This window comes from Brachycentrus maculatus, unplaced genomic scaffold (assembly GCF_059751285.1).
Source record: "Brachycentrus maculatus isolate JH-2025_06_01 unplaced genomic scaffold, ASM5975128v1 h1tg000102l, whole genome shotgun sequence".
Taxonomy (NCBI): domain Eukaryota; kingdom Metazoa; phylum Arthropoda; class Insecta; order Trichoptera; family Brachycentridae; genus Brachycentrus; species Brachycentrus maculatus.
In genome coordinates this window covers 994,364-1,022,256 of record NW_028280856.1, presented here as the reverse complement: position 1 = coordinate 1,022,256, position 27,893 = coordinate 994,364, and the positions used below count along the sequence as shown (strand labels likewise).

The window sequence follows — 27,893 nt, the reverse complement described above, 5'->3', positions numbered from 1 at the left end:
TAACTAAAAATAATTGCAGCTTTTATTTGTTTGAAGATAAAATATTATGTATCATTTGATTCTTTTTAAAAACTTTGCATACACCAAACATACACCATGAATTAAACATTTTTACTTCTAATGACATAAATGGTTTTACATATTAAGCAAGGTAAAAACATGGCTGCTTTAGTCAATAATTCAAAGAAAGATGACAATTTCACCACATCAAAAGTGATCGTAATTAGTTATGGAACTGTTGGTAATTAGTTTACAGAGTTATTGGAACTGTTGGTAGACGCCCCCTTGTTTCCCATGAGGTTTGCTATAATTTCTTGTATGCGATTCATCTCTTCAAGTTGTGAGGTGAGTTGAGTAAGTCTCTTTTCACGTTCCAAGAGTGTCTTCTCCATCGTTTTAATGGTCTGAAATGCAAAACGGACACCATTTAAATAACACGCAACAATGTTTATTTATTTTTGCAGATTGATTAAAAATATGGAAAATATCTTCAAAAGCACAAAAAATATAACAATTTGTGTCAGAAGAGGATTCGTGGTTCTAAGGTTGGTGTTGTAGACTCTTGATTCAGAGTGTCTATATAAAAATATGATTTTACTGTTGCAGATAAAACATGTTTCTTTTGGAATATGAAGGTGAATTAAAATCCATCATAAATTAAAAATAAAGTATTTTATAGATAAAAGCAAAGTAATAAAGCAATCTCCTCTTCTTTGTAGGTTTCATGTCCCCTGATGTCGACTATCACTCGAGAGTAATTTTCCTTGTCTCGGGCAGCTCTAAACAGCGCCTCGACAGTCCTGATCCCCGTCCAATCTCGTATATTCAGGAGCCAGGAGATCTGACTTGCCCACATCTCATCGACCCTCTATTTTGCCTTTCATAATTAGGTGAAACAGCTTGTACTTCTCTCCTCTCAGCACATGCCCCAGATAGGACACCTTCCGGACCTTGATATCAGTCACCAACTGTTTCCCCGCTCTTACTATTTAGATATATTAGAAATCAGAGCGAAAGACAGATTTCAAGGTAACATTATAATTAAATTGCATCATTTAGTAAACCTTACCTGTTGCGCTTGACTGAGGTCATTCTTGATAGTGTTGTTATGTGATGTAGTCTCTTCCAACTTCTTATCTCTCTGCTTCACCCTCTCTTCAAACTTCACTAGCACTCCTGCCAGCTCATTATTCTTAGCAGTCTGAAAGAATTAAAAATATAATTAGTAAATTAAGAAGAGCTTGATTCCGGCAGAAGTCCACTATCCATTATAATAAACATACCTGTTCGGTTAATTTTGTCCTCAAATTTTTGTTGTTGGTTTCCAGTTCATTGAGTTTATCATTAGCGGCTGAAATTTGTGCTTCTTTATTCTCAATCTCACTTTCCATCTCCTGCAAGAAGAATATGCAAAATATGTTAATACGCTAAACTTATCAGGTTTTGTACAAACACCGGTGGACTGTCATCTATGTGAAAGGAGAAATAGTAATGTAAACATTATAATAGTGATGTAGTTATTTGTGATATATCGCTCACTCTTTTCAAGAACGTCATAAATCAAAAATCGTCAATTTTCAGTTGTGCATGTTTTCGGAATGCCCAGAAAATGTACTATATTCCAGCAAAAGAGGCATATCTTAATATTTACCCGCTACAGGGCAGAAAGTGTTGTTTTTGCATTTTGAAGAAAAGGTATTGTTTAGTTATTTTTTTAAATATACTAAATATTTTTCAAATGGGGAAAAAACATTCAGGTTTTACCTAAAAAGATCTGTTGCACAGTAAAAAGTTCAATAAGTGGCTTGATATTTATTTTTAATACATTATATTATATTTTTAAACTTTAAAAATGTTCTCCTGGAAAATCAAGTTTTTTTATTTATGACGTTTTTGAAAGGAGTGAGCGATATAATGTAGAGATTTGAAAAGATTTTTATTTTGAGAGCTTTCAACTTGTTCCATTATTTTAGTTTTTTTATTTTATTTTTAAATTACATTTTAGGTTTATTATTAACATGAAGTTTTTAATTATTATTAATAATGAAATATATCATGTTATTAAAGTGTGTAATTAAATTTTTGATATTTTTTTGTACACCAAGAATAAGTTATTTTTCTAAACAAAGATGGCCGCAATGGACACTTGGAATATTTTTAGCAATTCTTTATTCCCATAGATGTCGGGGAAAAAATATTTTACATACATCACTCACTCCTTTCAAGAACGTCATAAATCAAAAGTCGTCAATTTTCAGTTGTGCATGTTTTCGGAATGCCCAGATAATGCACTATATCCCAGCAAAAGAGGCATATTTTTAACTTAATATTTACCCGCTACAGGGCAGATAGTGATGTTTTTGCATTTTGAAGAAAAGGTATTGTTTGTTTATTTTTTGAAATACACTAAATATTTTTCAAATGGAGAAAAAATATTCAGGTTTTACCTAAAAAGATCTGTTGCACAGTAAAAAGTTCAACAAGTGGCTTGATATTTATTTTTAATACATTGTATTATGTATTACGTTCTGAAAAATCAAGTTTTTTGATTTATGACGTTCTTGAAAGGAGCGACATGTCCCACGTTTTTTGCAAAGTTTCGCATAAAACCTTACTAAAGTAACTCTAGATTTTCTAATAATTTAATGCATATTGCACAGATGTAAAACAACAGCAGCATTAAATCATTATACATACGTACGTAGGTAAAAAATAAACTTAAATAAACTTCCATAAAACTTAAAATCTATAAAAAATTATCAAACCTTTAAAACTAAATTTAAAAAACATATAAGACTCACCCCTAACTAGACTCCATACCAAGGAATATTTTTTAAATTTTTTAATTGTTTTAATTTACTTTGTTTATAAAAAAATAATAATTGCAAAACAAACTCCCTCTCTAAACACAAGTATCTACTTTATTAGAGAGGTAGAAACGTTTTATTAGAAATGTTTTGTATATTTAACGACTATTTTGTATTATTTAAATATGTATTTTGAAAAAAAAATCAATAATAAAAAAAAAGTATTTGATATTATCTACTACATAACTCTTGCACACCTAACAAACTAATGGTCAGCATAAGTGCTGGTCTCAAAAAGGCCATATACCAGATTTACATGTAGAATTAAAACTTTGAATTTCAATGTTATGATAGTCTAAAACCAAAATGATCATCGCATAGAGTGAGTAGTCTCTAGCCAGAGCGGCAGTGTACTAGTCTCCGGTGAAAGCCTGACCTTGATTTTCTGGCCGTGTCGGTGGTTCGAGTTAGCAAGCTGCTGTTCCCGGTCCAGCCTCTCGGCCGCCAGCTTCCCCTGGAATCTCTTGACGCTCTGCTCCGCCCCTCCCAGCTGCTCCGACAGCTTCCTGACTGTCTCCTTCAGCCTGAAGATCACCAACAACAATAGCATGAAGGAAGAAAATCGTGTGCAAATTTACTGCCAATAGAGTGAAGAAAAAAAATATAGGATACAATAAATACCTTTGGTGCGATTAAATATTATATATTATAAAGTATTTATCAGTGCTTGCGACAAAAGGTTACAATTCGTTATACAGTGAAACCTCAATCTATCGTTCCTCGAATAATCGTTTTCCTCGGATGTGTCGTTTATTTCTTCTACCCCGGATTCAATTCATACAAAAATGGATCGCATTGATTGTTTCTCTATCATCATTTTATCGCATTCATCGTTTGAATTACGCTCTAAATTTGATATTTTTGACTATAAAAATTTAAAGTAGTAATCAATTGTCTTTATTTTTTTTAAATAAACCATTTTAAATACTTATCAACTGGTTTTATTGTCAATTTGCATGATACCCATTTCCGTTTTTTTATATTTTTTCTAAAATCAACTATTTTGTGCAAATTTGCAAAAAAGTACACTCGAGTTACTGGTATGTCATAAAAATTGTTTTCCCGCATTTATTGTTTTCCCGCATTCATAGTTTATTTCGATAGGTCCCTTGAATAACGATAGATAGAGGTTTCACTGTATTGTTTTATAATATTTTTAAGTCTTATTGTCAGTGTATTCTTTATTGGATATTGATTTTATATTAATCTTGTTAAAGGCATTAGCCGTTTTTAAAATAAAAATAAATACACCTCCTTATACAACACTCAAAATTCATAACACTACACATATATTTTTTGATAAAATTTTGTATGAGATCATTTTAAAAGTAGGTAAGCACAACTGTAATAATTTATTTCATACATCTTGTTTCTATATAGTTTGACACACCCGCCTCAGCAGCAGTGAGATCTTTATGATGGAAAAACGGAGAAAAGGGTGCTGGAGGCAGGGGTCAAGTAGGCCAGGATTAATTGAAACTCTATGACACTTCTATCTTCATCGATTTATTAATTGAAACAAAACAAAAAAAAACCACCAGTATAACCTTAAAACTAGACACTCTTAAAAACTAATTGTCCTTTATATATAACTTAACCTACACTAAACATAATTATAACTGACTTAATTAACGCTTAAAAATTACCTTATATCTAAACCACTTAATGTCACATCGACGACACTAACACTCGCGGGGCGGCGTCGGCAGGACGACGCAGCCAAGGTTTCCTGGAGACAGGCCCGCGGAAGGGGGGCGCAAGGGGCCGTGTGCGAGGCCGCAAAAGTGGCCCAACGCGGGGGCGGTGTGACATCCCTTGTGCTGATGAGGCGGCCGGCGGGAGAGAGAAGAGCGGCGATCACGTCGAGGCGCTGGGCGTAATCCGCGTATCGAAGAGGAAATACCGGATGACTCGCCCCAGGTCACCTACGTGATGCGCTGCGGAGCGTCCTCCTGACGGTCCGCAAGAGGCCGGCAATCAGCCACAATGATGCACCGCCCCGTCGTCACTTCACAACATTCACTTACACTTGACAACTTAGTTTAGTTTAGTTTGAACAACAACAACAATTTAATTTTATTTGAACTTTACCTCCCCGGTTTCAAACCGGGGAGCTCACGAAGCAACACGTCCAGCCGCAAGGGGCTAAGGACGCCGACGTTTTATTTAAACTTTGCCTCCCCGGTTTAAAACCGGGGAGCTCGCGAAGCAATACGTCCAGCCGCAAGGGGCTTCGGACGCCGACTTTTTTATTTAAACTTAGCCTCCCCGGTTTAAAACCGGGGAGCTCGCGAAGCAATACGTCCAGCCGCAAGGGGCTCCGGATGCCGACCTTTTTTGCAAAATCGGCCCGAGGATCGTCTCCGGGCTGAGGGCCATAAAAACGCCTAGAGGAAGGGGAAGATAGTTGCCAGGTCGACCCCTGGCATGGAAATTTCCATCCGTCTGGCTCGACCCCGTGGGTCCTTTCCAGACAATGGCCCGATACCTGAGCTGACCGTGACTTCAAGCTTCAGGTATATTCGTTACATTTTGTTTCGGAATATTTATTTTTAACAAAATTATTTAATTTTATCCTTATCGCAACTGAATTTTCGGCCAGACTAAAAATGCCACACATCAAGTTATATGAATTTAAACGGATTCTTTCAAAATCTGTAGACAGTATCAATATATGTAGACCTTTTTTCAATTTACAGGACAATTTATTATTTGAATTATATATTTTGTCCGCCTCCGTAGTGTAATGGTCAGCACGCTCGGCTACCGTTCTGGAGGACCCGGGTTCGATTCCCAGGGGGGGTAAGAATAAATATAAGTGATTTTTTCACTGTAATATTTATTCAATATTACCCTGGACTGGTACTTGAAGCGGAGGGCTGATCACCTTTCCTTCATGTGTAAACGATCAAGATAACACTGCGTTTATATGACGCAGTGCCCTATGCACCATTGGGGTGCGGATAAGGGTTTTATTATTATTATTATTATATATTTTTAACCTTTTAACCGCGTTAACTTTGTTCCTAAGAGACGCCCGTACGCGGCGGTATTTTGCCGGTTTTTAAATGATTACTTTTATCATGTATTTAGTTAAGAAACGATTTATTTTCCTAAACAAAAACGTTTAATGGGATTCATTATGCCTTTTTGGTACTCTATAATACACTTGTGTCACATTATTCTTGAAATATATCGTAATATAAACAAATAAGATCGTAACATAAATAAATCAAAGCACGCATCGTGTGTCACTCTTATCCACTGGCGATGCGTAGCATCGAGAGTGAGACAGATATAGGGCATGATTATGGTGCGGACTAATTACCGACAGCAAGAAAAATCAGGAATCTGTTCTTTTATTTATCCTTGTGATGTTACAAATTATTAGTCAGATATTTCAACAGATGTCATAAGGCCAAGGATTGACGTATTATTTTATCCACAGTTCCACACCATGAAAAAATCCCTCCAAGTTGAACTGAGGTTCGAAACTTGGAGCAAAGTAAAAACACATATGCTTATGTCAGCCGCGTATGGGGCATGTTTTGTGAAAACACATACGGTTATTCGAGCCGCGTGGATCGGGTAAACTAATCAATTTCTGGTTACTGCCAAAATTTTCTTACTGCCGAATGTCACATATTTCAATGTTTCATTTCTAAAAACAATTCATTGCCATGAAAGAAAAGTTGTTGACATCATTCTGAGATATTTGGTGTGGAAAAAGTCAGCAGAAGCGAACTTTCCCATTAAAAAACATTTCTGATTTAAAACACTGTTGGCGGGCGGTTTTTTCATCATCCTCAACCCTAATCAGTATGCTAATTATGGTGGTATATTAATTACAAGTAACCGCATACCCAACTCCGATCTGTACAGTGTTTTTTGGCGTCCAAAAGTGAGCAAATAGAATGCTTATAAGCGTCTCCCGCTCTCTACCAACAGTATGTTAAAGACGCTTTTAAGCATTTTCCGCAAACAATGTGTTAACTTTTGACATCATATATCGCTCACTCCTTTCGTTTCCTCACGTCATAAATCAAACATTGACAATTTTTCAGTTGTGCATGTTTTCGGAATGCCCAGAAAATGTACTATATCCCAGCAAAAGCGACATATTTTGACTTAATATTTACCCGCTACAGGGCAGAAAGTGTTGTTTTTGCATTTTATAGAAAAGGTATTGATTAATAATTTTTTTTAATAAAATAAATATTTTTCAAATGGAGAAAAAACCTTCAGGTTTTACCTAAAAAGATCTGTTGCACAATAGTTCAATAAGTGGCTTGATATTTATTTTTAATATATTGTATTATATTTTTAACTTTAAAAACATTCTCCTGAAAAATCAAGTTATTTGATTGATGACGTTCTTGAAAGGAGTGAGCCATATCTATAACATACTACACGCGCCACGAAATATATATAAAAAATATTTTTGGTTACAGTTTACTCACTTCTCGTTATGTAACTGTGTCCTGTATAAAACTTCTTGTTGGTTTTTGTTTGTTGCTTGCAGCAGAGCCATGGAGTGGTTTAGTGAAGCGACATTGTATGTTGCGCCCTGCAAAAAAATAATTAATTTTTTGTTAGATCACAATTACTAGACTTTTATTGTTGGTTATATTTGAATTGCTAATATAAGCATCTGCAATATTACCTGCAGAGCAACTGAAGAGGCGTGTAATCTCTGCTCTAAGCAGGATAGTTTACATCCGTACAGCTCCATTATATTTGATGTACTTAAATCTTCAATCTGAAAAAAGGCCATATATCTATAATGAAATCCAAATTGAATGTTTATTTTATTTATACAATTCAATACAAACAAAACTTGGATTAACCCTTTCCGGTCCCCCAAAATTAAAAACAAAAATCTAGGATAGTTACATTCCATTGGAAAAAAATCTTTTGTCCCCTGCTCCACATACTGTTGTAATAGATACAAGTGACAAAAATGTAAGCTTGGAATTTAAATAAATAATACTAATGATGAAAAAAATGTTGAATAACATTCGACATGGGACCTAAGAGGAAAAAATCAATGTCGAATGAGATTCCACATTGTACCAGAAAGGGTTAAGGGAGGTTGGAAACTGAAATGTCGTTTTAAAATATTTATTTATATCGAAAGTTTTTAGTAAAAAATTCTACCAACTAATGGCAAAACATTGTAAAACACGTTCTCCACATCACGAAAACATATTTTTTTTAAAGATCTTTTCTATTCTCACTATTGTAGTATGTAATACACTATTAGATGTACTTACAAGATTTCTTAAAAGGTTGAATTTTGCTACATATATTAAACTCTTTCTTGATTCTTAAAAATGTTAGATTGAGGTTGAATTTTAATAAATTGATAATGGAAGGAATTTTGTAATAGTTTTTCATGAACATCAGTGTAGAATAAAACCAATAATATTTATAATAACCTCATTATTTTCCAGGGTTATACTGAGTCTCTTGATGATCTTATCCAGGGCTATTTCCTGAGCTGCTGTCAGCACCGACGGGGCTGTCAATGAAGGGGCTATTTCTGGAGGAATAGTGCCACCATTACTGTATCCATTTTCCAGGGTACAATTTGTGTCAGAGACTGCTGGTTCCATGGCGCAAAATACCTTAAAAAATGCATTTCTATCAATTTATACATTCAATTTTAATTCAAACCCTTATCCGCACCATAATGGTGCATAGGGCACTGCATTATATAAACACAGTGTTATCTTGATCGTTAACACACAAAGGAAAGGTGATCAGCCCTCCGCTTCAGGTACCAGTCCAGGGTCATATTAAATAAATAATAGACTGAAAAATCAAAAATATTTATTTTGACCCTCTTGGGAATCGAACCCGGGACCCCCAGCATGGTAGCCAAGCGTGCTGACCTACCGAGGCAGACGGATCAATTCATACATTATCATTATTAAAATAAACGAATTATTGAAATCTGTTTTGCCTTGCAAGGGCATTTTTCAAATGCCAGCTGTTTTTTCAAGTCATAAATAGTACAATGATTAAAGAAAACACTTGTTTTATACCACTTGAGTTTTATTAAAGACTACATGTTTCAGAAGTTAAACTTCCATCATTCAGGTCTGTATAATAACTAAAATATAAAATATAAAACTGTTCTATAAATAAGGAGAGGGGAAAGTTAGGGGAGGGGGTTAGTCAAGGGGCGGAGTTTGAAAACAAAGGAAAAATGGAAAGCAAAGGTGAAGAATTTTGAAACAATATATTATTTAAGATTTCTAAATTTTCAAGATAATTCATAATTTGGCCTTAATATGGAACAAGGTGTAATAATTTTAATTTATGAGAGTGAAATGAGTGATTAGTATCATAAATAGTATTTTTAGTTTAATGTTGATAATACAGTGGAACCTCTCATAACCAGTAATTCGCATAACAATGGAAAAAATTGAAAAAGTTGTTCCCTTAACGGGTGACATTTCGCATAACGAGTTACAGAGAAAGTGTAAGTCCCTTTTTCATGACATTCACTTGTGAGCCGGGACTTCCGCGCCAGTCAAAACAATTTTTTTTCGATTAACGAGTAAGATTCTGGAACGAATTATGCTCATGGAAGGTTCCACTGTAATAGATTATGGAATTCTGAAAACAAAATGCCAATTCAATAAATGATATTGTACTTTACTGCACTATTCAAATATCTATTGAAAAATCTATAAACTTTTATATTTTTGGACCTTATTTGAACCCAATGTTGCATAGGGCACTGTATCGCATCTACGCATTGATCGTTAATTACATGAAGGCAGGGTGATCAGTTCTGTGCTTCATGTAGCAGTCTGGGCCGATATTAAATAAATATTGTAGTGAAAAATCCCAAATGTTTATTTTGACTCCTGGGAATCGAACTCGGGACCTCCAGTATGGTAGTCAAATGCACTAACCATTATGCTATAGAGGTTTACCTTTATAGATTGTTAATATGTAACATAAATTACAAAACACAATAGGTCATAAGATTTATCCGTAAACACATGATATGCTTTGAGAAGGTTTTCTCCATACACCATTATATATAGTCGTGTAATAAAAATAAATGGTCATCACTTACTTGATTAATTCTCTCGGTAGGAAATCTGGGATGCTTAATAATACTGAGGGCCTGTTTTCTTCTTTCTCCTTTGACAGTACTTAAGCAGGAACTAAGCACTTTTTGAACCTTAAATAAACCATTACTTATTATAAAAATACTCGACAATCTTCACCCTGCCGGGAATTAAATCTGGGCTCCTATACATGGTAGCAAAATGCGCAAACCATGGTACTATGTAGTTGGATAATCTTTAGTACAATCATTAAGTCTTTAAAAAAAATCATGATATCGCTCCCTATTTTTAACAATGTCATATATCAAAAATTGTCAATTTCCAGTTGTGCACATTTTCTGAATGCCCAGAAAATGTACTATATCCCAGCAAAAGCGGCATATTTTCAACTTAATATTTACCCGCTACAGGGCAGAAAGTGTTGTTTATGCTTTTTGAAGAAAAGGTATTGTTTTATTATTTTTTTAAATATACTTATTATTTTTCAAATGGAGAAAAAACCTTCAGGTTTTACCTAAAAAGATCTGTTGCACAGTAAAAAGTTCAATAAGTGGCTTGATATTTATTTTTAATACATTTCGTTATATTTTTAAATTTTAAAAACAATCTCCTGAAAAATAAAGTTTTTTAATACATATTTGACATTGTTGAAAGAAGTGAACGATTTCAAATGGCTATTTTTTACGCCTGCGGACCGCTGGCAACGGTATTTGATAATTATGTACATATAGTTAAGACCTCAACAAAGAGATTGATATATAATATTCATAAAAACATTGGATTATTCCTTCTTTTCTGCCTTTGAAATGAGGCCGGCCCAGAAAGTAAAAATACCCTTCCCTTCTAAGGACAGTCGATTGATGCTTAAGGCACCAATCGACCAAACGGATGGAAATACCTTTCCTGTCCGAAGTTTAAAGAAATTTACTTACAGAACTATTGCTCAGCATTTTTTGTAGAACTGCGTCCCATGGAGAACTGATTTGTGCCAAGTCCAGACATAAGCTACACGCCGTTATTACCGAATCATATGTCGTGTTGGAATCCAAACATCCTTTCTGAAATTGTTATATAAATTATAAAATAATATATTATTCTTTATTATTTCCATCTATGTTAAATGTTTAATTAAAGTACATTAAATCTTTACTACAATTCTGAAAGCCGTGTGTATATTTGTTTAACCAAAAACTCAAAGGTGGAGCGCCATTGTAACGGACCAGCTGAGCACACAGCCCTAAAATGGACCATATTTATGGATTGAGTAAAGTATATGTATTAAATTAAATATATGTGAGCGTGTCATAGGGAAGTCGACCAAGCGCACCGATATCCTCTCGCAACGGCAATCAAATATAGAATGCGCTAGGCGCGGCGCGCGCGGCGTCTTATACGTGGTGCGTAAGACGTTATTTACGTTATGAGCGGGGAAATCGGGCGAGCGCACCGACGTCCTCTCGCAACGACAATCAAATATAGAATGCGCTAGGCGCGGCTCGCGCGGCGTCTTATACGTGGTGCGTAAGACCGTATTTACGTTGTGAGCGGGGAAATCGGTCGAGCGCAACGACTTCTCGCCATGACCACCGAATCCCGAATGCGCTAGGCTCGGCGCGCGCGGCGTTTTTACGTAGTATTTACGTGTTTAAGACCGTATTTACGTTGCGGGCGGCCGGCCTGGCGCAGGTTAGGGTAAGGGGAGAAGATTTCTGTCGCTCGGTCGATTTCGACGGACCGCGCTGTATATGAACGAATAAAAATCTGTGCCATTTTATGAATAAAGCATTCCACTCACACCGAGCACTGCGTTTCACTTTGATCCTCAACGACCCTGCGCCACTACTTCGATTTCGGAATCTTCTGGGACTTGACCATCGCTACACCCACTGGACTACGAATCGATTACACGGACCTACAGCTCATAACTTTCGGGATTTACGACCCCGAGAGCGACGGAGCGGAGAAATCACATCCACACCTATACACAGTCTAGCGGTGTGTTGGACAGACGCTGTCTGTGCGACACAGCCATATTCACAAAAAAATTCTCAGATGTAAATTTATTTGTTAGCGTGCAGAAGTACATCCCATTCATAACAAATTAAATATGATCGGGTGAAGATAAATATACAAAAATTACCTGTGATGCTGCATGTAAAATGTCAAAAATGATCCCTTCAAATTGGTCACATCGCACATTGTGTATAACTCCATTCTGGGTGGCGTTGCATTCACATAATGCAGATACTAACTGGATCTAAAAAGAGGAGTTACAAGTCAAATCAATGAGAAAAATAATGATCTATTGTAATATATGTGTAATGATAAATATTTAAAATTTTTCAAACTAAGTATTTTTTTATGTTAAAATAATAATGCTCCACCTCCGTAGTGTAGAAGCCAGCGCGTTTATCTACCATGCTGGAGGCCCCGGGTTCGATTCCCAGGGGGGTCAAAATAAATTTGGGTGATTTTCACTCTCATATTTGTTTAATATCACCCTGGGCTGGTACGAGAAGCGCAGGGCTTGTCACCCTGCCTTCATGCAATAACGATCAAGATAACACACTTCGTCACTACAATGCAGTGCCTTATGCATCATTGGGTGCGGATAAGGATTAAACGAAAAAGAAAGAAGAATAATGCTAGTTTTTATTTTATTTGACTGGACTTCTTTTTATACTAGGGAATTATGCTTTTCAAGAAAAAAAGGACGACCGAAAAAGACTTGGCACGATCAGATCAATCAGAACCTAAAATCTGACAGTGTCAAAAGTCTGCGTAATCGGAGGGCATGTATGACTAGATGTATGGGTGTGAAGGAGGCGAGGAGTGTATGTCAGGACAGAAGAGTGTGGCGTTCCATCCTTTCTGCCTACTCCTGCGGAAAACGGCATGATGGTAGTAGTAAGAAAATAAATACCCATTCTAAGCCACAGGTCTTGGCATCTAATGATTTTGGGGCGAGAAATTCATTTATCCTTGAGGACAGGAGCGACATCAGTTCATCTGGCAACATTCCATCCTCTGAAAGGAAAATTTTTTGTAAAAATAAAAATAAACAAATAAATAAAGCACATTATTACAAATAGTTGAAATATATTTTTTTTACCATGATATTGCGTGATGATGGCTCCTAATAAACTATATATGGAAGGCATACAGTCCGATATGTGAGTAGACTTGACACAAAGTTCTGCCATGATGCCATAAAACGGTCGGAGGGAATACAATTCTGTAATGAGGAAAAAAATATTATCTTACTAACTAGAGGTACATATCGCTCACTCTTTTCAACAACGTCACATATCAAAAAATTAGATTTTTCAGATCGTTTTTAAAGTTTAGGAATATAATAAAGTGTACTAAAAATAAAAATGAAAAATAAATATGAAGCCACTTATTGAACTTTTTACTGCGCAACAGATCTTTTTAGGTTAAATTGAAGGTTGTTACTCCATTTGAAAAATATTTAGTATGTTTAAAAAAATAATTAAACAATGCCATTTCTTCAAAATGCAAAAACAACACCGCCCTGTTGCGGGTAAATATTGAGTTCAAAATACGCCGCTTTTGCTGGGATATAGTACATTTTCTGGGCATTCCGAAAACATGCACAACTGAAAATTGTCAATTTTTGATATATGATGTTCTTGAAAGGAGTGAGCAATGTATGTAAAATATTTTTTACATACATTTGTCGGCGAGTCGTTTGATTTTTAGTGTTATATATAAAAAGGAGGTAGACACTTTTTATGATTTTTTAATTCATCCAATACAGTAGAATCGCGATATAAGTAATCGCGATATATCGAAAAATGACGTATATCGAAAAAAAAAACCAAATTTATTCCCTAAAACTAATTTTTCATACAAAAATGCATTTATATAACGAAATCCCGTTATTATGTATAACAAAATCACTTTTGTCCCGTACGAAAAAATGCCAATACATTTAAGTAAATTTATAACAAATAAAAAATGTTATGATAAAAATATTTCAAAGCCGCGCCGCCGCGGCGCCGCGCCGAAATAAAAAAAATGTTAAGATAAAAATATTTCAAAGCTGCGCCGCCGCACCATATGCGGATGGTTTTATGGCGATTTTTAAAAGTAATTCAATACAATATCCCATCAGCTTGAGTAATTAGTAATTAGAGTCAATGAGTCAGTGAAATGATTTACTTTAGCAATAATAATTCTTTAGTTGTGTCGCCTACTTTCAAAATCCGCTAGATCCAGTTTTATAAGATTTTAAAATAAATACTCTATCGGAATGCCAGTTGTGGGTTTTATTGTTCAAAAATTTTAAATACTTGAAAACCCCGCTAAAAAATACCTTAAAATTCCGATATATTCATGAAACTTGCCTTCTGACCCATATCGGTCAATCAGAGAGCGGAGATAGGTCAAAAGTTAAGATGACGTCATTATCGATTTGTGTCTCGTGTTTTTTTTTGAGTACTGAAAAACTTTCCAAAAAATGGGAAAATTCTCTATTTTATAATATTTTATATAAAGATAGACAAATCTTTGAAACATAAATGTTATCCGGAGAATTTGGATTTTTTTTTTGTAAAATCGACTTATATGGATCTGGCGGATTTTGAAAGTAGGCGACGTAGTTATAATCTCTCTTCTTATTTCAATGAAATTATTTCTGTAGGCCATAAAAATTCTCAAGTATATTCTCTCCCATAATCAGTCCACCTGCTTATCTCAATGGTAGACAATAATAATTCTCAAATTACAATCTCAATGAAATGATTCTGTTGACAATAATAATCCTCAAATTGCATCCGTCTTTTATCTACATCGTAAGGGCATTTGTCCACTACACGGAATAATTTTACCGTCCGTCCGGCACGTCAGTTTGCGTTTTAAAACGACGATTTTACGATCGAATTTACGCGCAACGTGTTCACGCACCGATCAAGAGCTCCGATCCGAAGAAAGATGGACAAAAGCACAAGCCAATCCAAGCCAATCGTCATTTTAAAACGCTAACTGACGTGCCGGACAGTAAAATTACACGGAATTTCGGGTAGTGGACAAGCGCCCTAAGTGGGGCGTAGTGTCGGGTAAGACAATCTGCACACTATTGGACTAGCGGAGTGACGTGTTACGACGTACGACATGCACGCATACTTACAAAGCACGCCACACGCGCAAACACAGAAACGTTTGTGTATTTTTACGATTTTATGTTAGGATTTGATTCCCGATTTTTTTACAAATTATTTATTTCCGTCACCGCAAATGAATGAAATTATGAATAACATTTACCAGACCCAACATTACAAAATTGTTTTATTTCAACTTTAAATATGGCCAATAAAAGCAACTAGGAATGTTAAATATGACGGACAAATTTGGACAAATACGAATTTGTCCGTTTTATACGGAATTTGAAGGATTGTAACGGAATTTTAACGGATTTTAGGAAATTTTTAGCGACGGCGAAAAAAAATTCATCGCGTAAATATTGGAAAAAAATTTTTTTTCGCCGTCTCGTAATTTCGCAATCTCAATATCGAAAACTACTCTTTGACGTCTGACAACACTGGCCGTCAGTAGCGCGCAAGCCGTTCTCGTTCTCGGCTTTGGCGGCTACTTGTGATATTATTATTATTATATTTGATGTTATTATTCTCATTTTCAGATACATATTTACCAGACCCAACATTACAAAATTGTTATATTTCAACTTTAAATATGGCCAGTAAAAGCAACTAGGAATATTTACGTTTTTCCGGTTTTAAAATCACATTCTCATATTGTGTACAAAATACAAACGAGTATCATCGATTCCCGCGGCACTTTTATCACCGTAAGGTTAATAAGAAAACAAGTGAAAATATGTAGGTATTCAGTTCCCTATGGCCCCCTTCCTCCTTTGTTTGCAGAACTTGCGATCTTTTTGAAAAGCCGCGCAACATTTTTTGCAACGGCGTGCAACATATACATACTAAGTAAGATTTTTAAAAAATTCGTTATATGTGGGAATTCGTTATTACGAATTAATATTTTTTGGTCCCTTGGATTTCGTTATATCGCGATTCTACTGTAATCCCATATTAGTTTCCTAATTCACAATGATGTAATATGATTTAGTGATAATAAAGCCAGAAAGTAACGTAACCAAAATAGATTTTTCAACATTTTTGGTCTCCATATCAACATACTTGTAATATCAAAAAGCAAAAATATTAAGTGGTATTTTTAATAACCTGTTTTAACAAGAGCCAGGAGGAATTGTAGGGTGCTTTGAAGACATTTATTTCCTTCACATTCACTATCTTCACTGCTGGTTTTAGATAAAAGTAGGGGAAACAACTGAAAAGATACAATAATATTAATTTTTAAAACACGGTATATAAAATAATAAATAAAACAATTTATTTATTTAATTACTTGGTAAATACCACTATTTCATAAAATCTATTATGATATGTGTTTCAATGCATTCTGCATCACTTTATCTCTTAATTTCTTAAATAATTTATTTCTTATTTCATCAAATTATTTCTCGTTTGGACAGCAAGAGATTTCAAAATATAATTTGAGATTGTAAATTACAAATACGCTGGACTAAATCCTGTTAAAATCATTTACTTTAAAAAAGAAAACAAAAATCATACACAGAAGTATTAGTAAAACCAAAGCCGAAGATAAATTATTAAAAAAAATAATGTTAAGTTTTTCAAAATATGCTGTTGAAATTTAGTCTTGAATTTGACTTTTTAAAGAAAATTAGTAAAAATTTGAAAGAGATTAGTCATTATTGGTCTAGTCCAGAAGCTACAATGCTATGTTTATAGAGAAACATATGAACAAATATATATAATTGCTAATCTTAGAATAGTTAACTACATATTCAAAATATTCCCAAGAAAAATGCATCAAAATTCCTAAAATAAATATTTTAAGAACAATGAAAAACGACATTTTCTTCCACCCTTGAGATAATGTATTACTTTTCAATATCAAATGAAAAACAAACAATAAATTTGAACAAAATGGGATGTATACTAATTTTCATCATTATCAGTTTACATAAAAATTTCCACCTTTCTAAAACTCATTACTGTACACATGAAAAACTAAGTTTCATCATTTTGAGTAGCAAGATTTTTAAAATTCACAAAGAAATTCTATGGTGGTCTTCTTAGCTCATAGCACAAAATATAGTTTAAAACCAATAAAAAAAATTAAATTTACATTATAATAAGAAATAACCTACTTTGATAACTTCTTGTAATGGTGCGTCGTATCTGTCGTAGTTGATGACATGTGTTTTGGTTAGGGAGTCTGTGCAGAGATCGGAGAAAAATGTGCTGCTGTGTCTTAGTTGAGTTGAGTCACAATCTCTGTAATTAAATAATGACAGAAATTTAAAACATCAAGAAAAAGAACACCTTTGTTAAAAACAAACAAACAAGATAAATGTGAATGGAGGGAAAATAAAAATAGCTTTCCGCCCTTTTTTATGGGAGTTGCATTTTTTATTTACCTTGGATTTTTGTTTATTTCTTTTAAAAGATTAAAATAAAACTTTCGGAACAAAATAAAACTTGTTTTTATTTTAATCTGTGTTAGGAACAGGAAGGATAATCTAGTGTGGCCAATCAGGAACTGCTTAGCATTTGCTAATTGCTGAAATTAAAACACTTGTTTTTTACCATTTGAGTGGTAAAAAACATATATTTACAATTTCATCATGTCTTACCACAAAATGAATGCCGAGTCAATAAATAAAATAGAATGAATATCATTTTCTAAATCATTTTGACACACTGTATCCAAAAGGGTTAAATTTCCTGATATATTGGGATTTGATTTACCTATATTGAGTATGGGCGTTTGTCCACTACACGGGATTTCACCGTCTGGCAGTCCGGGTTTGAAAAATGAAAACGGCTATGACATTTTAGCGTGATCGAATTTACGCGCAACGTATTCACGCACCGATCAAGAGCTCGGATCTGAAGGAAGATGGACAAAAGCACAAGCCAATCCAAGCCAATCATTTTAAAATGCTAACTGACGTGCCGGACGGTAAAATTGCACAGAATTACAGGGGATTCCGGGTAGTGGACAAGCGCCCTATGAATGCTCTCAAAATCTAAGTACACATTAATCTATATCTTAGTTAAAATACATATAAGAGAAAATGGATTCACCGACTTGATGCCTTGCACAAACGCTTGCATCGCTTCGGCAAGAAAGTTCTTCACATCCTGGTTGGTGAGGGCTCCTCGGGACTCCTGCAGCGCCATCAGCAGCCGACACAGCTGCACTCCCGCCACCTCGCCTTCCTGAAAGGTCAATGTTCCTGTTTCATCAACTATTTCCCCGCACCTTGACCCTAGTTTCCCCAAACCCGAAAACCAGGGAAATTTTAATGTAATCCCGAGGAATTAGTTATTAATCCATGATACACGATTTACACACAACGAAGGTTTGATAGTCCCAAGAATTAACAATAAATATGGGAGTCAAACACTGCAATATATAGTTCTGAACATTTTTAATTTGTTGCCGACGTATGTTAGAGGTCAAAATAAAATATGGAACATAGGCAAAATAAAGGAATGGGTAAATGATCAAGAGTTAATTTTATGAAAATTGTAAAATGTTTATATTCTTAATTTTTCTCTCTTTTTTGTGTGTATATTAGGTTAAAACGGTTAAAAACAATGAAAAATGTATTAAAAAAGAACTCCACCGACAAGATACTCAAGGTAGCTTGGTGGGTCTCTGCAATTTTTTTAAAAAATATGTTTAAATTGTGATTTAAATAAATGTATACTTCATGTTAATAAAAAAAAAGGGTAAATGATGACATCATTTAAAAAATACATTCTTATTGGATTCGTAACAGCTCTTCGCATGCGTTCACTCGGTCACTGAGGTGCTAGTAGCATGGCGCATGTGGTATACATTTACCTTGTCTGCACACATTGAAAATGTGTCGATCTTTTAAAAACTGTTGATTATTTGACCATGAATATCCGAGTGACAATTCTAGGGATTTTCTTCAAATCGAAATCCCCACATTGAAATTTCGAAAACTATCTCTGACACACGCGAAAGTCAAAATATCCCCCAACATCACAAATGTTTTTAGTGTCAAATGTGACTTTCTCTTCATAAGCCCGCCAATGTGCTTATTTATTTTCTGTACGTGAAGTTTAAATAAATAAATAAAAGTCTTCTAGAATGCCCACATTGAGATATACTGTTCTAAATGATAAAATAATAGAAGAAAATGTATGTCGGATCCTACCTTGAGGCTGATCAATCCCTTGATCATTTCCCGGGTGTCCACGGTCCTCATCAGCGTCAGAACGACCTGAGGGTTTCCCGAACACAGGTTGACCAGGACGGCCAGGGCTATGGAGGCGACCGCCTTGGCCTGCAAGTCCGACGCCTCGTACTTCATCACCCAGCGGGACAGCAGCTTCAGCAAATCAGCCAAGTAGGATTCCTCCCATGTTATTTTAATGCCATACGACAATATCTGAAATAAAAAGAAATATATGTAAACAACTGTAGCAGTTCCGCCTACTAATCTAAATTTGCAACTACTGACGTTGCGGGTCGGTCGTTGAAGAGTTTCTGCTTAGTAAAAAGCTTGCCATGGGGCTTGCACAATTGCTATTGCGGCTCCGCTCATAAAAGTACTACATTGTCTTAAAATAAATACAGTAAAATCAGGATATAACAGACTAATTCGGGGGAGGGGGTGAAATCCGTTATACCCAAGTGATAATTTTTTGTCTTCAGTTTAGGTGTAGAGAGTTTGAGGAGCGTTGGTCATAGGCGAATAATGCATTTCGTTCCTGTTTATCATTGTTAAACATTTTAAGATTGATTACTTTGCCGTTATGTTATTTTTACTGATTGAGATCACAGCGAAACCTCAATATAACGGACTAATTGTATATGTTATATAAAAAGATGTTTAAAAATAAATAAGTAAAACTGTTTAAAATCCGAACATTGTATTTAGATATAAATAAAAATAAACAAACGCAAACAAAATTCCCACCATAGATAATTCCCGTGTAGTCTATTGAATTCAAGACCTGTTTTTCAAGTTTTTCAATTGACAGGCGCCGTGGCGTAGTTGGGTAGACGCACGACTGCGAAACTGGCGTCGCGGGTTCGATTCCCGCCAAGTGCAAAATAAATTGAAGAAATATTTATTTTCAATTGGTCTGGGTGTTGGTGATGTTTTTCTAACATTTACTTTCCCTATCCTTACTATCCTACCTGCAGACCAGCCTCTTAAAGTAGAGGCATGCGGGTTATTCCTTTAATAAAAATAATAAAAAAATATATCCTGAAGTTGCAAGAATTTAAGTAGTGTGGTTGTCAATCATGGGCAGAATTAATGAATGTTACATGTATGTAAAGTGATCACTTAAACCAGCCCATGATGGTTGTAAGCCATGTAAATTCCCAGGCTTCCATATTCTTCTTCGTCAATGTTGAGATGTCAGAAATTATGAAATAAATACATAAAAAAGATTATATTTACCTCCATCAGAGTCAACAACTTCATTTTCTTATCATTGGTTAAATTATAGGTCAACATTTTGGATAGCACCGGAAGGAATCTGAAAATTATATAAAATAGTTCAATCATTTAAATCAACTGCCGATTCGGTTATAAATCGTGTTAACCTTCCCCTTCCGGTGATATGTATTTACTACAACTCCACTTTCAACAACTTCATATATCAAAAATTGACAATTTTCAGTTGTGCATGTTTCCAGAATGCCCAGAAAATGTACTATATCCCAGCAAAAGCGGCATATTTTTAACTTAATATTTACCCGCTACAGGGCAGAAAGTGTTGTTTTTGCATTTTGAAGAAAAGGTGTTGTTTATTTATTATTTTTTTAATACATATACTATATATTTTTCGAATGGAGAAAAAACATTCAGGTTTTACCTAAAAAGATCTGTTGCACAGTAAAAAGTTCAATAAGTGGCTTGATATTTTTTAAAAATTTTAATACATATTATATTTTTATACTTTAAAAACAATCTCCTGAAAAATCAAGTTTGTTTGTTATACATATGACGTTTTTGAAAAAAGGAGCAATATCGTAGATATAATAATGCTAAAAAAAAGCTACACGACGCTATTCACATCTCACTCTTACTTTACTTGATTATATGGGAACACAAGACATACCATCTCAGTTCTCAGTTGTGTTTCTATTATGTAATTAGGCAGTAGCTTTCGGGCAGCCAATCGAGGTGTTTGTGTCGATCGTTTGTAAACATGAGTACAGTCGTGTGCCTAATTAATAGACCCAAGACAGTAATTATTTTCATTATGACTTTTTTGTTAAAAAAAAAGATAATAACAGCATTATTTGAAAATGTATTTTTATTACATTAATAGATAGCACTTCTGACAACATTAAAAGACAGTTTTTACACCTAAAAAAACGGAATCACGAATTCGACAGCGGAAATCAGTTGTCAAGACGGCGCCGTATGAGTAACGCGTGGTTTTTCGTCCAGTGTTTGCGGAACAATTTTTGAAAACAGGCATTAAATTAATTGATTTTTTATATTGAATGTTTATTTTATATGATTGTTCGTGTCTATTGTTAAATATTGTGTAGTAAATATCATGCTTAAGTACAAAATTTTAACAATATATGTGTTTTTTAGAATGGGGAACGTTTTTGATTTGTCACAAAAGAAAATTGGCCAAATATCTGGTTTGATTAAAGCAAATATAATGTCACAGTATGAAATAGCTAATATTGCAGAGGTATCATGGAGTTTGGTGAAAAATATTTTGAAAAAAATTGATTCTGAGGATAGTTTACGCAACAAGCGTAAGGGTAAATCTGAGAGTAAAAGTGTTACAACCCCAAGAACGAAAAGACAGATTCATGATTTATGTTTGGAAAACAGAAAAATTCCAAAACGTTTGCTTACTTAACATATAAACAACAAGGGATTTAATATTTCTCAGCGTACAGTGAAGCGACGGCTTGCTGAAGTTGGTATAAAGGCGCGCAAACCTGCCCGCAAGCCAATGTTAACGGAGGCTCTGATGAAAAAACATTTGAAATGGGCATAAAAGTAAAACTTTTTTACAGTTGACGATTGGAGAAGGGTAAATATCTTAAGTGCTTTAAATTTTTCAGTTAAAAACGATATCTTCCATTTTCAACAGGTATGTTTCTCGGATGCATCAATTTTCCAAATCTTGACTGATAAGTTGCAATTTTTAAGGAGGAGGCTGGGTGAAAAATACCATCCCGATTGTATTGTTCCGACCGTAAACCATCCCATACATGTCATGGTAGGGTCTGTGATCAATTTCAGAGGTACTGGACGACTTCAAATAGTGCAAGGTACAATGAAACAAGACCAGTACAAGAAAATTTTAGAAGAGCGCCTCTTGCCTCAGCTATCTGAATGGTTTAGCGATGGTGTAAAACTTATTTTTATGCACGATTGAGGTCTGTGCCATAAAACTAGGACTAAAACTAAGTTTTAAGCTGAAAAAAATATCACTGTCTTGGACTGGCCTGGGAATTTACCTGACATGAACCCAATCGAAGATGTGTGGGAGCTTATGAAGCGTGAAGTCCATAAATCTACAAGAATTACATAACAAGAGCTGATGGAGAAACTAATTGACATCTGGCATCGCAATGCTCACCTTTAGATGGTGGTAAAAAAATGCATAGAAAGCATGCCACGCAGGATATGCCCTTATCACCGCAAAAGGAGGTCACACAAAATACTGATTTTACATCTTGCATTGCTTTTATTTTTTTTGTCTATATAATAAAATTCTTAGAATGTTAAAATTTATTTGATTGAATACGCAATATATCTACAATTAATAATTTAACTAAAAAACATTTAAAAAAATCACACGATTGGTAATGATAGCAAAAGAATTGTAGCTGTATTGTTATTTGCTTGTTGGGTTTATTAATATGGCACACGAATGTAGATAATTTATTCATGTTTTCAGCTATCAATAAACATCACTTTTCACTTCAAATATAGGCGATTATCTATGAATGATTTTCAATTAGTTTATTTTGATTTTTACATGTGTATTGCTACTGGATTTTTTTGGCAGAGTAAATGGAATGTTAATATACCTGTATTTATGAACCAACGCATGACGCGTGGAAGGGTCGAGGACAGCTTTGGATAGCACCGAGACTGCCGCCCAGTGAGGGCCAGTTGCTTGCGCCATGACTTCCCATAAGCTAGTGAAGAATGCGCTCACTTCTAATTTTCCAGGGCAAAATGAAGAAACGTCCAATCCAGAAATGTTCTGAAATTGTATCAAATATAATTAAAATCTCTTATTTTTAACATGAATAACCTGCTAAGCCTTTATTTTAGAGGTTTGGCTGCAGATGGGATAGTAAGGATAGGGAAGGTAGATATGAAAAATACATCGTACAATACCCAGACCAATTAAAATTAAACATTTCTTGAATAGGCAGGTATCAGAAGCCAGTTTCGCAATCGAGTGTCTCCCTTACTACGCCAAGGTGTCTGCTTGATATATATTTGTATCGGACTTTTGGAAGTGTAGCCGACGTAGAATAAGCTAGTTTAACATATTTTAAGAATAAAATAATTGTATTGTAGCATCATAGAAATAAGTTAGCATTAAGCATCAAATTGTCAAGCGTCGTGTTTTATATGTATTTTTATGTGGTCCGTACGGGGCGAATGCGTCGACTGAGCTCCGCCCGCCCGGAAGGGAGAGCGGGGAGCGGGGAGCGCGGTCGGCCGCATAGAGGGGCCCGTACGGACAAAGCCTCGGATAACGGGATTGTACCGTTACCTGAGTAACGGTACTTTACCGTTATTCAGCGCCGTAAAACGCCGACACGGTATGAAACCGTGCCGGCTATGCAGCCTTAATTATTTAATAAATCAGTCTGAAGTCAACCTCCGTGTTTTCATTTACCTCGCTGTGTTCTCCTTTCGCTGCCGCCGAGTTCTCCTGAGATTTCATCGCTTCACCTTATCGAACTAGCTAGTCGGACCAGGATCGCTAGAAAGTCTTTTTCAAGACTGTTAAGGTGTACGATGATTTCGAACGGAAATTTGGCTTGAGCTGATTTCGTCTCCTCTTGTTGCATCAGCGAGTCGGACCAGGACTGCTGAAAGGCCCTTTTCAGGGCTAGCAAGGGAGCGAACGAAGCACGAGCAGGCTTTCCCTCCCTCTTACAAAGGGTAGGAGACTGGGGCTGAGAGTGGGTGACGACCGGCAGTTATATATTTAAATTGTGCGCAACAATATTATAAAGAATAAAGCTGTGATTTTGACAATATGTATGTACATCAAGTTTTAGGCATGCAGTGGATTGACATTTTAAAATACGTGAAACTAAAACATTGCCGTCGGGCGGTTTTTTCATCAACCCCGACCCTAATAAGCATACTAATTAGGGTCGTATACTAATCACAAGTAACCAGAAACCCAATTCTCATCTGTACAATGTTTTTTGGCATCTCGCGCTCTACCAAAAGTAAGCAAATAGAACGCTTATAAGCGTCTCCTACTATCTATTAACAGTAGGTAAAAGCGTTTTAAAGTGTTTTCCGCAAACAATGTGATAAGGTAATGTGTTAAATGTTTCCGCAACTTGTGGCCACAACTGTTGCCAAGAAAAGTTGACTTAGTTGGCTAAGGCATGCACTCCGCATGCCTCCTGATAGGTACTCCTTAAATATGAACATATTTCTTATCAAGCTATGACATCATTGGATGTGAAGTCATTACTTATTAAAATTAAATGAAAAAATTAAAATTAAACTCCCTCAAGCAAATCTTGCTATTTGTACTAACTGGGGAGAATAAGTGATGCATGCCCTGGCAACACAGGTAAACAATGTTGCAAATATATCAACATGAAGTTATGTGCGAGTGATGATAAAAGCATAGGCGTGCATTCTATATAGGCAGAAAAGCAGTGCCTACCCTGGATTACTTGCGTTCCATATAGAAACACGACCAGTGCCTACTATGCCTTATCCTTACCCAACCCTGATAAACCTCTGTGCACGCCACTGGATAAAAGCAAGTTTTGCAAATGAAAATGAAGTTTTTTTCTTCCTCATATTATAAATATGTAGAATCTATAAAATCACTTTTAAACAAATGAAAGCATTAAAAAAATAATCTTTAAAAAATCCTTTTATATGTAGAGAATGCCAAATCCAATATTTTTCTTGAATGCGATCAACCTATTGGCGGGAACTAAACCTGCTACCCTCGTTTTGCAGCCAATTGTCTACCCAACAATGGCATAGTGCCAGTAAAGAGTTTTGATTTTGGACAAACCGTTCTATCAATACTGTCTGGCAAATAATAAATAAAGTTAATATTAAGAAATTTGGCCATGATATAAAATATTGGAAAACTAAACTTTGATTGAAATACAAAAATAAATTAATATGCCAAAAAGGGTTAAAATCTTTCCCTTCACACTGTTATATTGAGCATTTTATGGCAAAAATATTGTAAGAGTTCATTTAACAGATTTAGCTTTCTTAAATTTCTTATTTAACAAGTATAAACAAAATCACATCTCTATCATTATTAGTAATCAGCAATTTTATAGAAAGGGTCAACATACAAAAGTTCCACTGGTATTGGATATAATAAAGTAAACTTTAGCCTAGAATTTGATAAAGTAAACTTCTACGAACCGAAAGACATTTGTTCATGGTGCTTAGAGCCTTATCGCTATGAAAAGCGACATATTCCCTGGCAGAACTCACAAACAGCTTCATATTCTGTGTTTTATTGGTGTCCATGTTGACGTCCACGTTCATTCTACAATTTAATAAAACGAAAACAAAATCTATTACGATCTACAAAATACGATCGCACATCGTTGAGTGAAAAGTCATTATGGTTTAACTACTTGAGACCGTGATGTCATGTAAAAAAAAAACAGTTATTGAATAAAACAAAACAATAATAAATACAAATGAAAAATGTACTGTGCCGTTTTCATTAGATAATATATGACAACATATCTGTTTCAAGAGAGTGAATTACTTACTTTTCGATATTAAAGAATAAGAACTACAAATATTCAGAGTAAAATTTAAAGAAATCTATTTCTGGAATACTTTTGTCAGACTTTTAATAAAAAAATCGTTGGGACCTGACATAAATTCAAAACATGTCATTCCACAGATTATCACTATTACATAGATTATATACAATAGATGGGTAAATATTTATTATTTCGGAATTTAAGTACCTACTAAGCGAAGATTTTTCTGGACACGTTTGACGAAATCTAAGTTGCATTTTTTTTAGGAATTACCTAACATTCAAATGAATTTGAAATCTAGCTATGGCTTATGAAACACTGCTTATCATGTTCCTACTTAGATTCCAACTTTATAAGTTTAATTACCTTTAAATACATTTTTATTTTTTTAGTTACTAAAGCTTCATGTAATTCTTGAGTGATTTTTTTTTACAAAAAAGTGGCAAAAACACGCGCTTTCTCTAGATAGCGAGTGTTTCCTGCTTCTGCGATTTATCGCAGAGCCAATATTTATTTAATCATAACCTAAACCTACCAATTCTTGACTGTTCTCAGCCTCCTGATTTATTTTTATTTTGAAGCCAATAAACCACAGTTACCAAATCAACACAGAATTGCATTGTCGCATGGTGGGAACTGGATAAAAAATATTTTATCAATAAGTGGTCAAAAAGGTCTCATAAATATCATTTCATCAAAAATATGTAATAAAATAGGTAATGTGGGGGCCGCGATGTGCGGTGTGTATACATATTACATATATTTTTATAGAGCAAACGCCGGTTACTATTCATTTTATCGAGTTTTAATGTTTATAAGCAACACTGAATTACGTTAAAACTCGATAAAGACTATGATATAAGACAGGTACCTATCCACAGATTTAAAAAAAGTATTTGTTTTTCCGTGTTTGGTACGTGTTTTGCGCATCACTGCGTTTTCCCGCTCGATATTGTTAATTATGTTATACGACGTCTATTTTTGAAATAAAACAAAAACGACATTTCAGCAGCACGCTTGTTTTTCGTTTTTTTATGAATTGTATTACTTGGCATATGACAATGAATTATATTAACACGTTGACTGCTTGAAAATCGCATTTGGGTTTTTTTGATTATTCGGTCGTACTGACGCATGACGTAGCTGCGGAGTATAACTAATTTAGAAACACATGAGAAAATCAAATAAGTATTTTTTTTAAATAAACATTTTGCGAGGTTCGAAACGTAGTATTTTTGTAGATATTTACAATATTTTACCATGAACTCTTTACTATTTTATTCTCATTCTTCAGAAATAAAAATGAAGATATTAGTAACGAATGTAATAGGCTGAGTAAGGGATGATTGATAAGATTAAGAAAGGTTTATTTCATCTGAAGAAGGGCATGTATGACTAGATGTATAGATGTAGAGTAAGCTAGGAGTGTATGTCAGGACTAAAGAGTATGGCGTTCCATCCACTCGCAGTAAGATAACTGTGGCGTAGCATCTAAAATTTTCTGCGTACTCCTCTTTGGAGACCAGTGCCAACCAGGGGCGGGCAATCTGCGGCCTTAATACCGCGTGAGGCCTTTTAACTGTTCTGGTACAGCCTTTTGACTAGTGCCAATTAAAAACACAATATCTGAATATTTTATATTTAAAAATTCAGCTTCCGTGCGTTTGTGAACGCAAAACTCAAAACCTTGTCACTGGATTCACTTGACTTTTTTTAACAAACCGGGCCTTGTTGATGTTGAATGAGATAAATGAATGTGGCATTTAGAAATGAAATGTTCCCCACCTCTGCACTGACCTATAATACCTAAGTGTCGCTTCTCACTATGACTGCAAGGTGCATGATAGGG

At 34.9% G+C, this 27,893-nt stretch overlaps 1 protein-coding gene across 1 annotated transcript; it reads right to left on the bottom strand.

Annotated features, from left to right (window-relative positions):
* Positions 1 to 26,204, bottom strand: LOC148310265 (uncharacterized). Its single transcript, XM_088258755.1, has 20 exons — positions 26,048 to 26,204; positions 25,689 to 25,815; positions 23,114 to 23,292; positions 20,502 to 20,580; positions 19,245 to 19,478; positions 18,143 to 18,273; positions 17,199 to 17,325; positions 16,186 to 16,291; positions 13,068 to 13,190; positions 12,879 to 12,982; positions 12,096 to 12,212; positions 10,888 to 11,013; positions 9,961 to 10,068; positions 8,306 to 8,494; positions 7,531 to 7,626; positions 7,328 to 7,434; positions 3,244 to 3,391; positions 1,284 to 1,394; positions 1,070 to 1,201; positions 1 to 404 (listed from the first exon to the last, which is right to left on the bottom strand). The coding sequence occupies exons 2-20, from the start codon at positions 25,812 to 25,814 to the stop codon at positions 246 to 248; spliced, it is 2,502 nt and encodes an 833-aa protein (XP_088114881.1). The 5' UTR covers position 25,815; positions 26,048 to 26,204; the 3' UTR covers positions 1 to 245.
* Between the last annotated feature and the right edge of the window lie 1,689 nt (positions 26,205 to 27,893).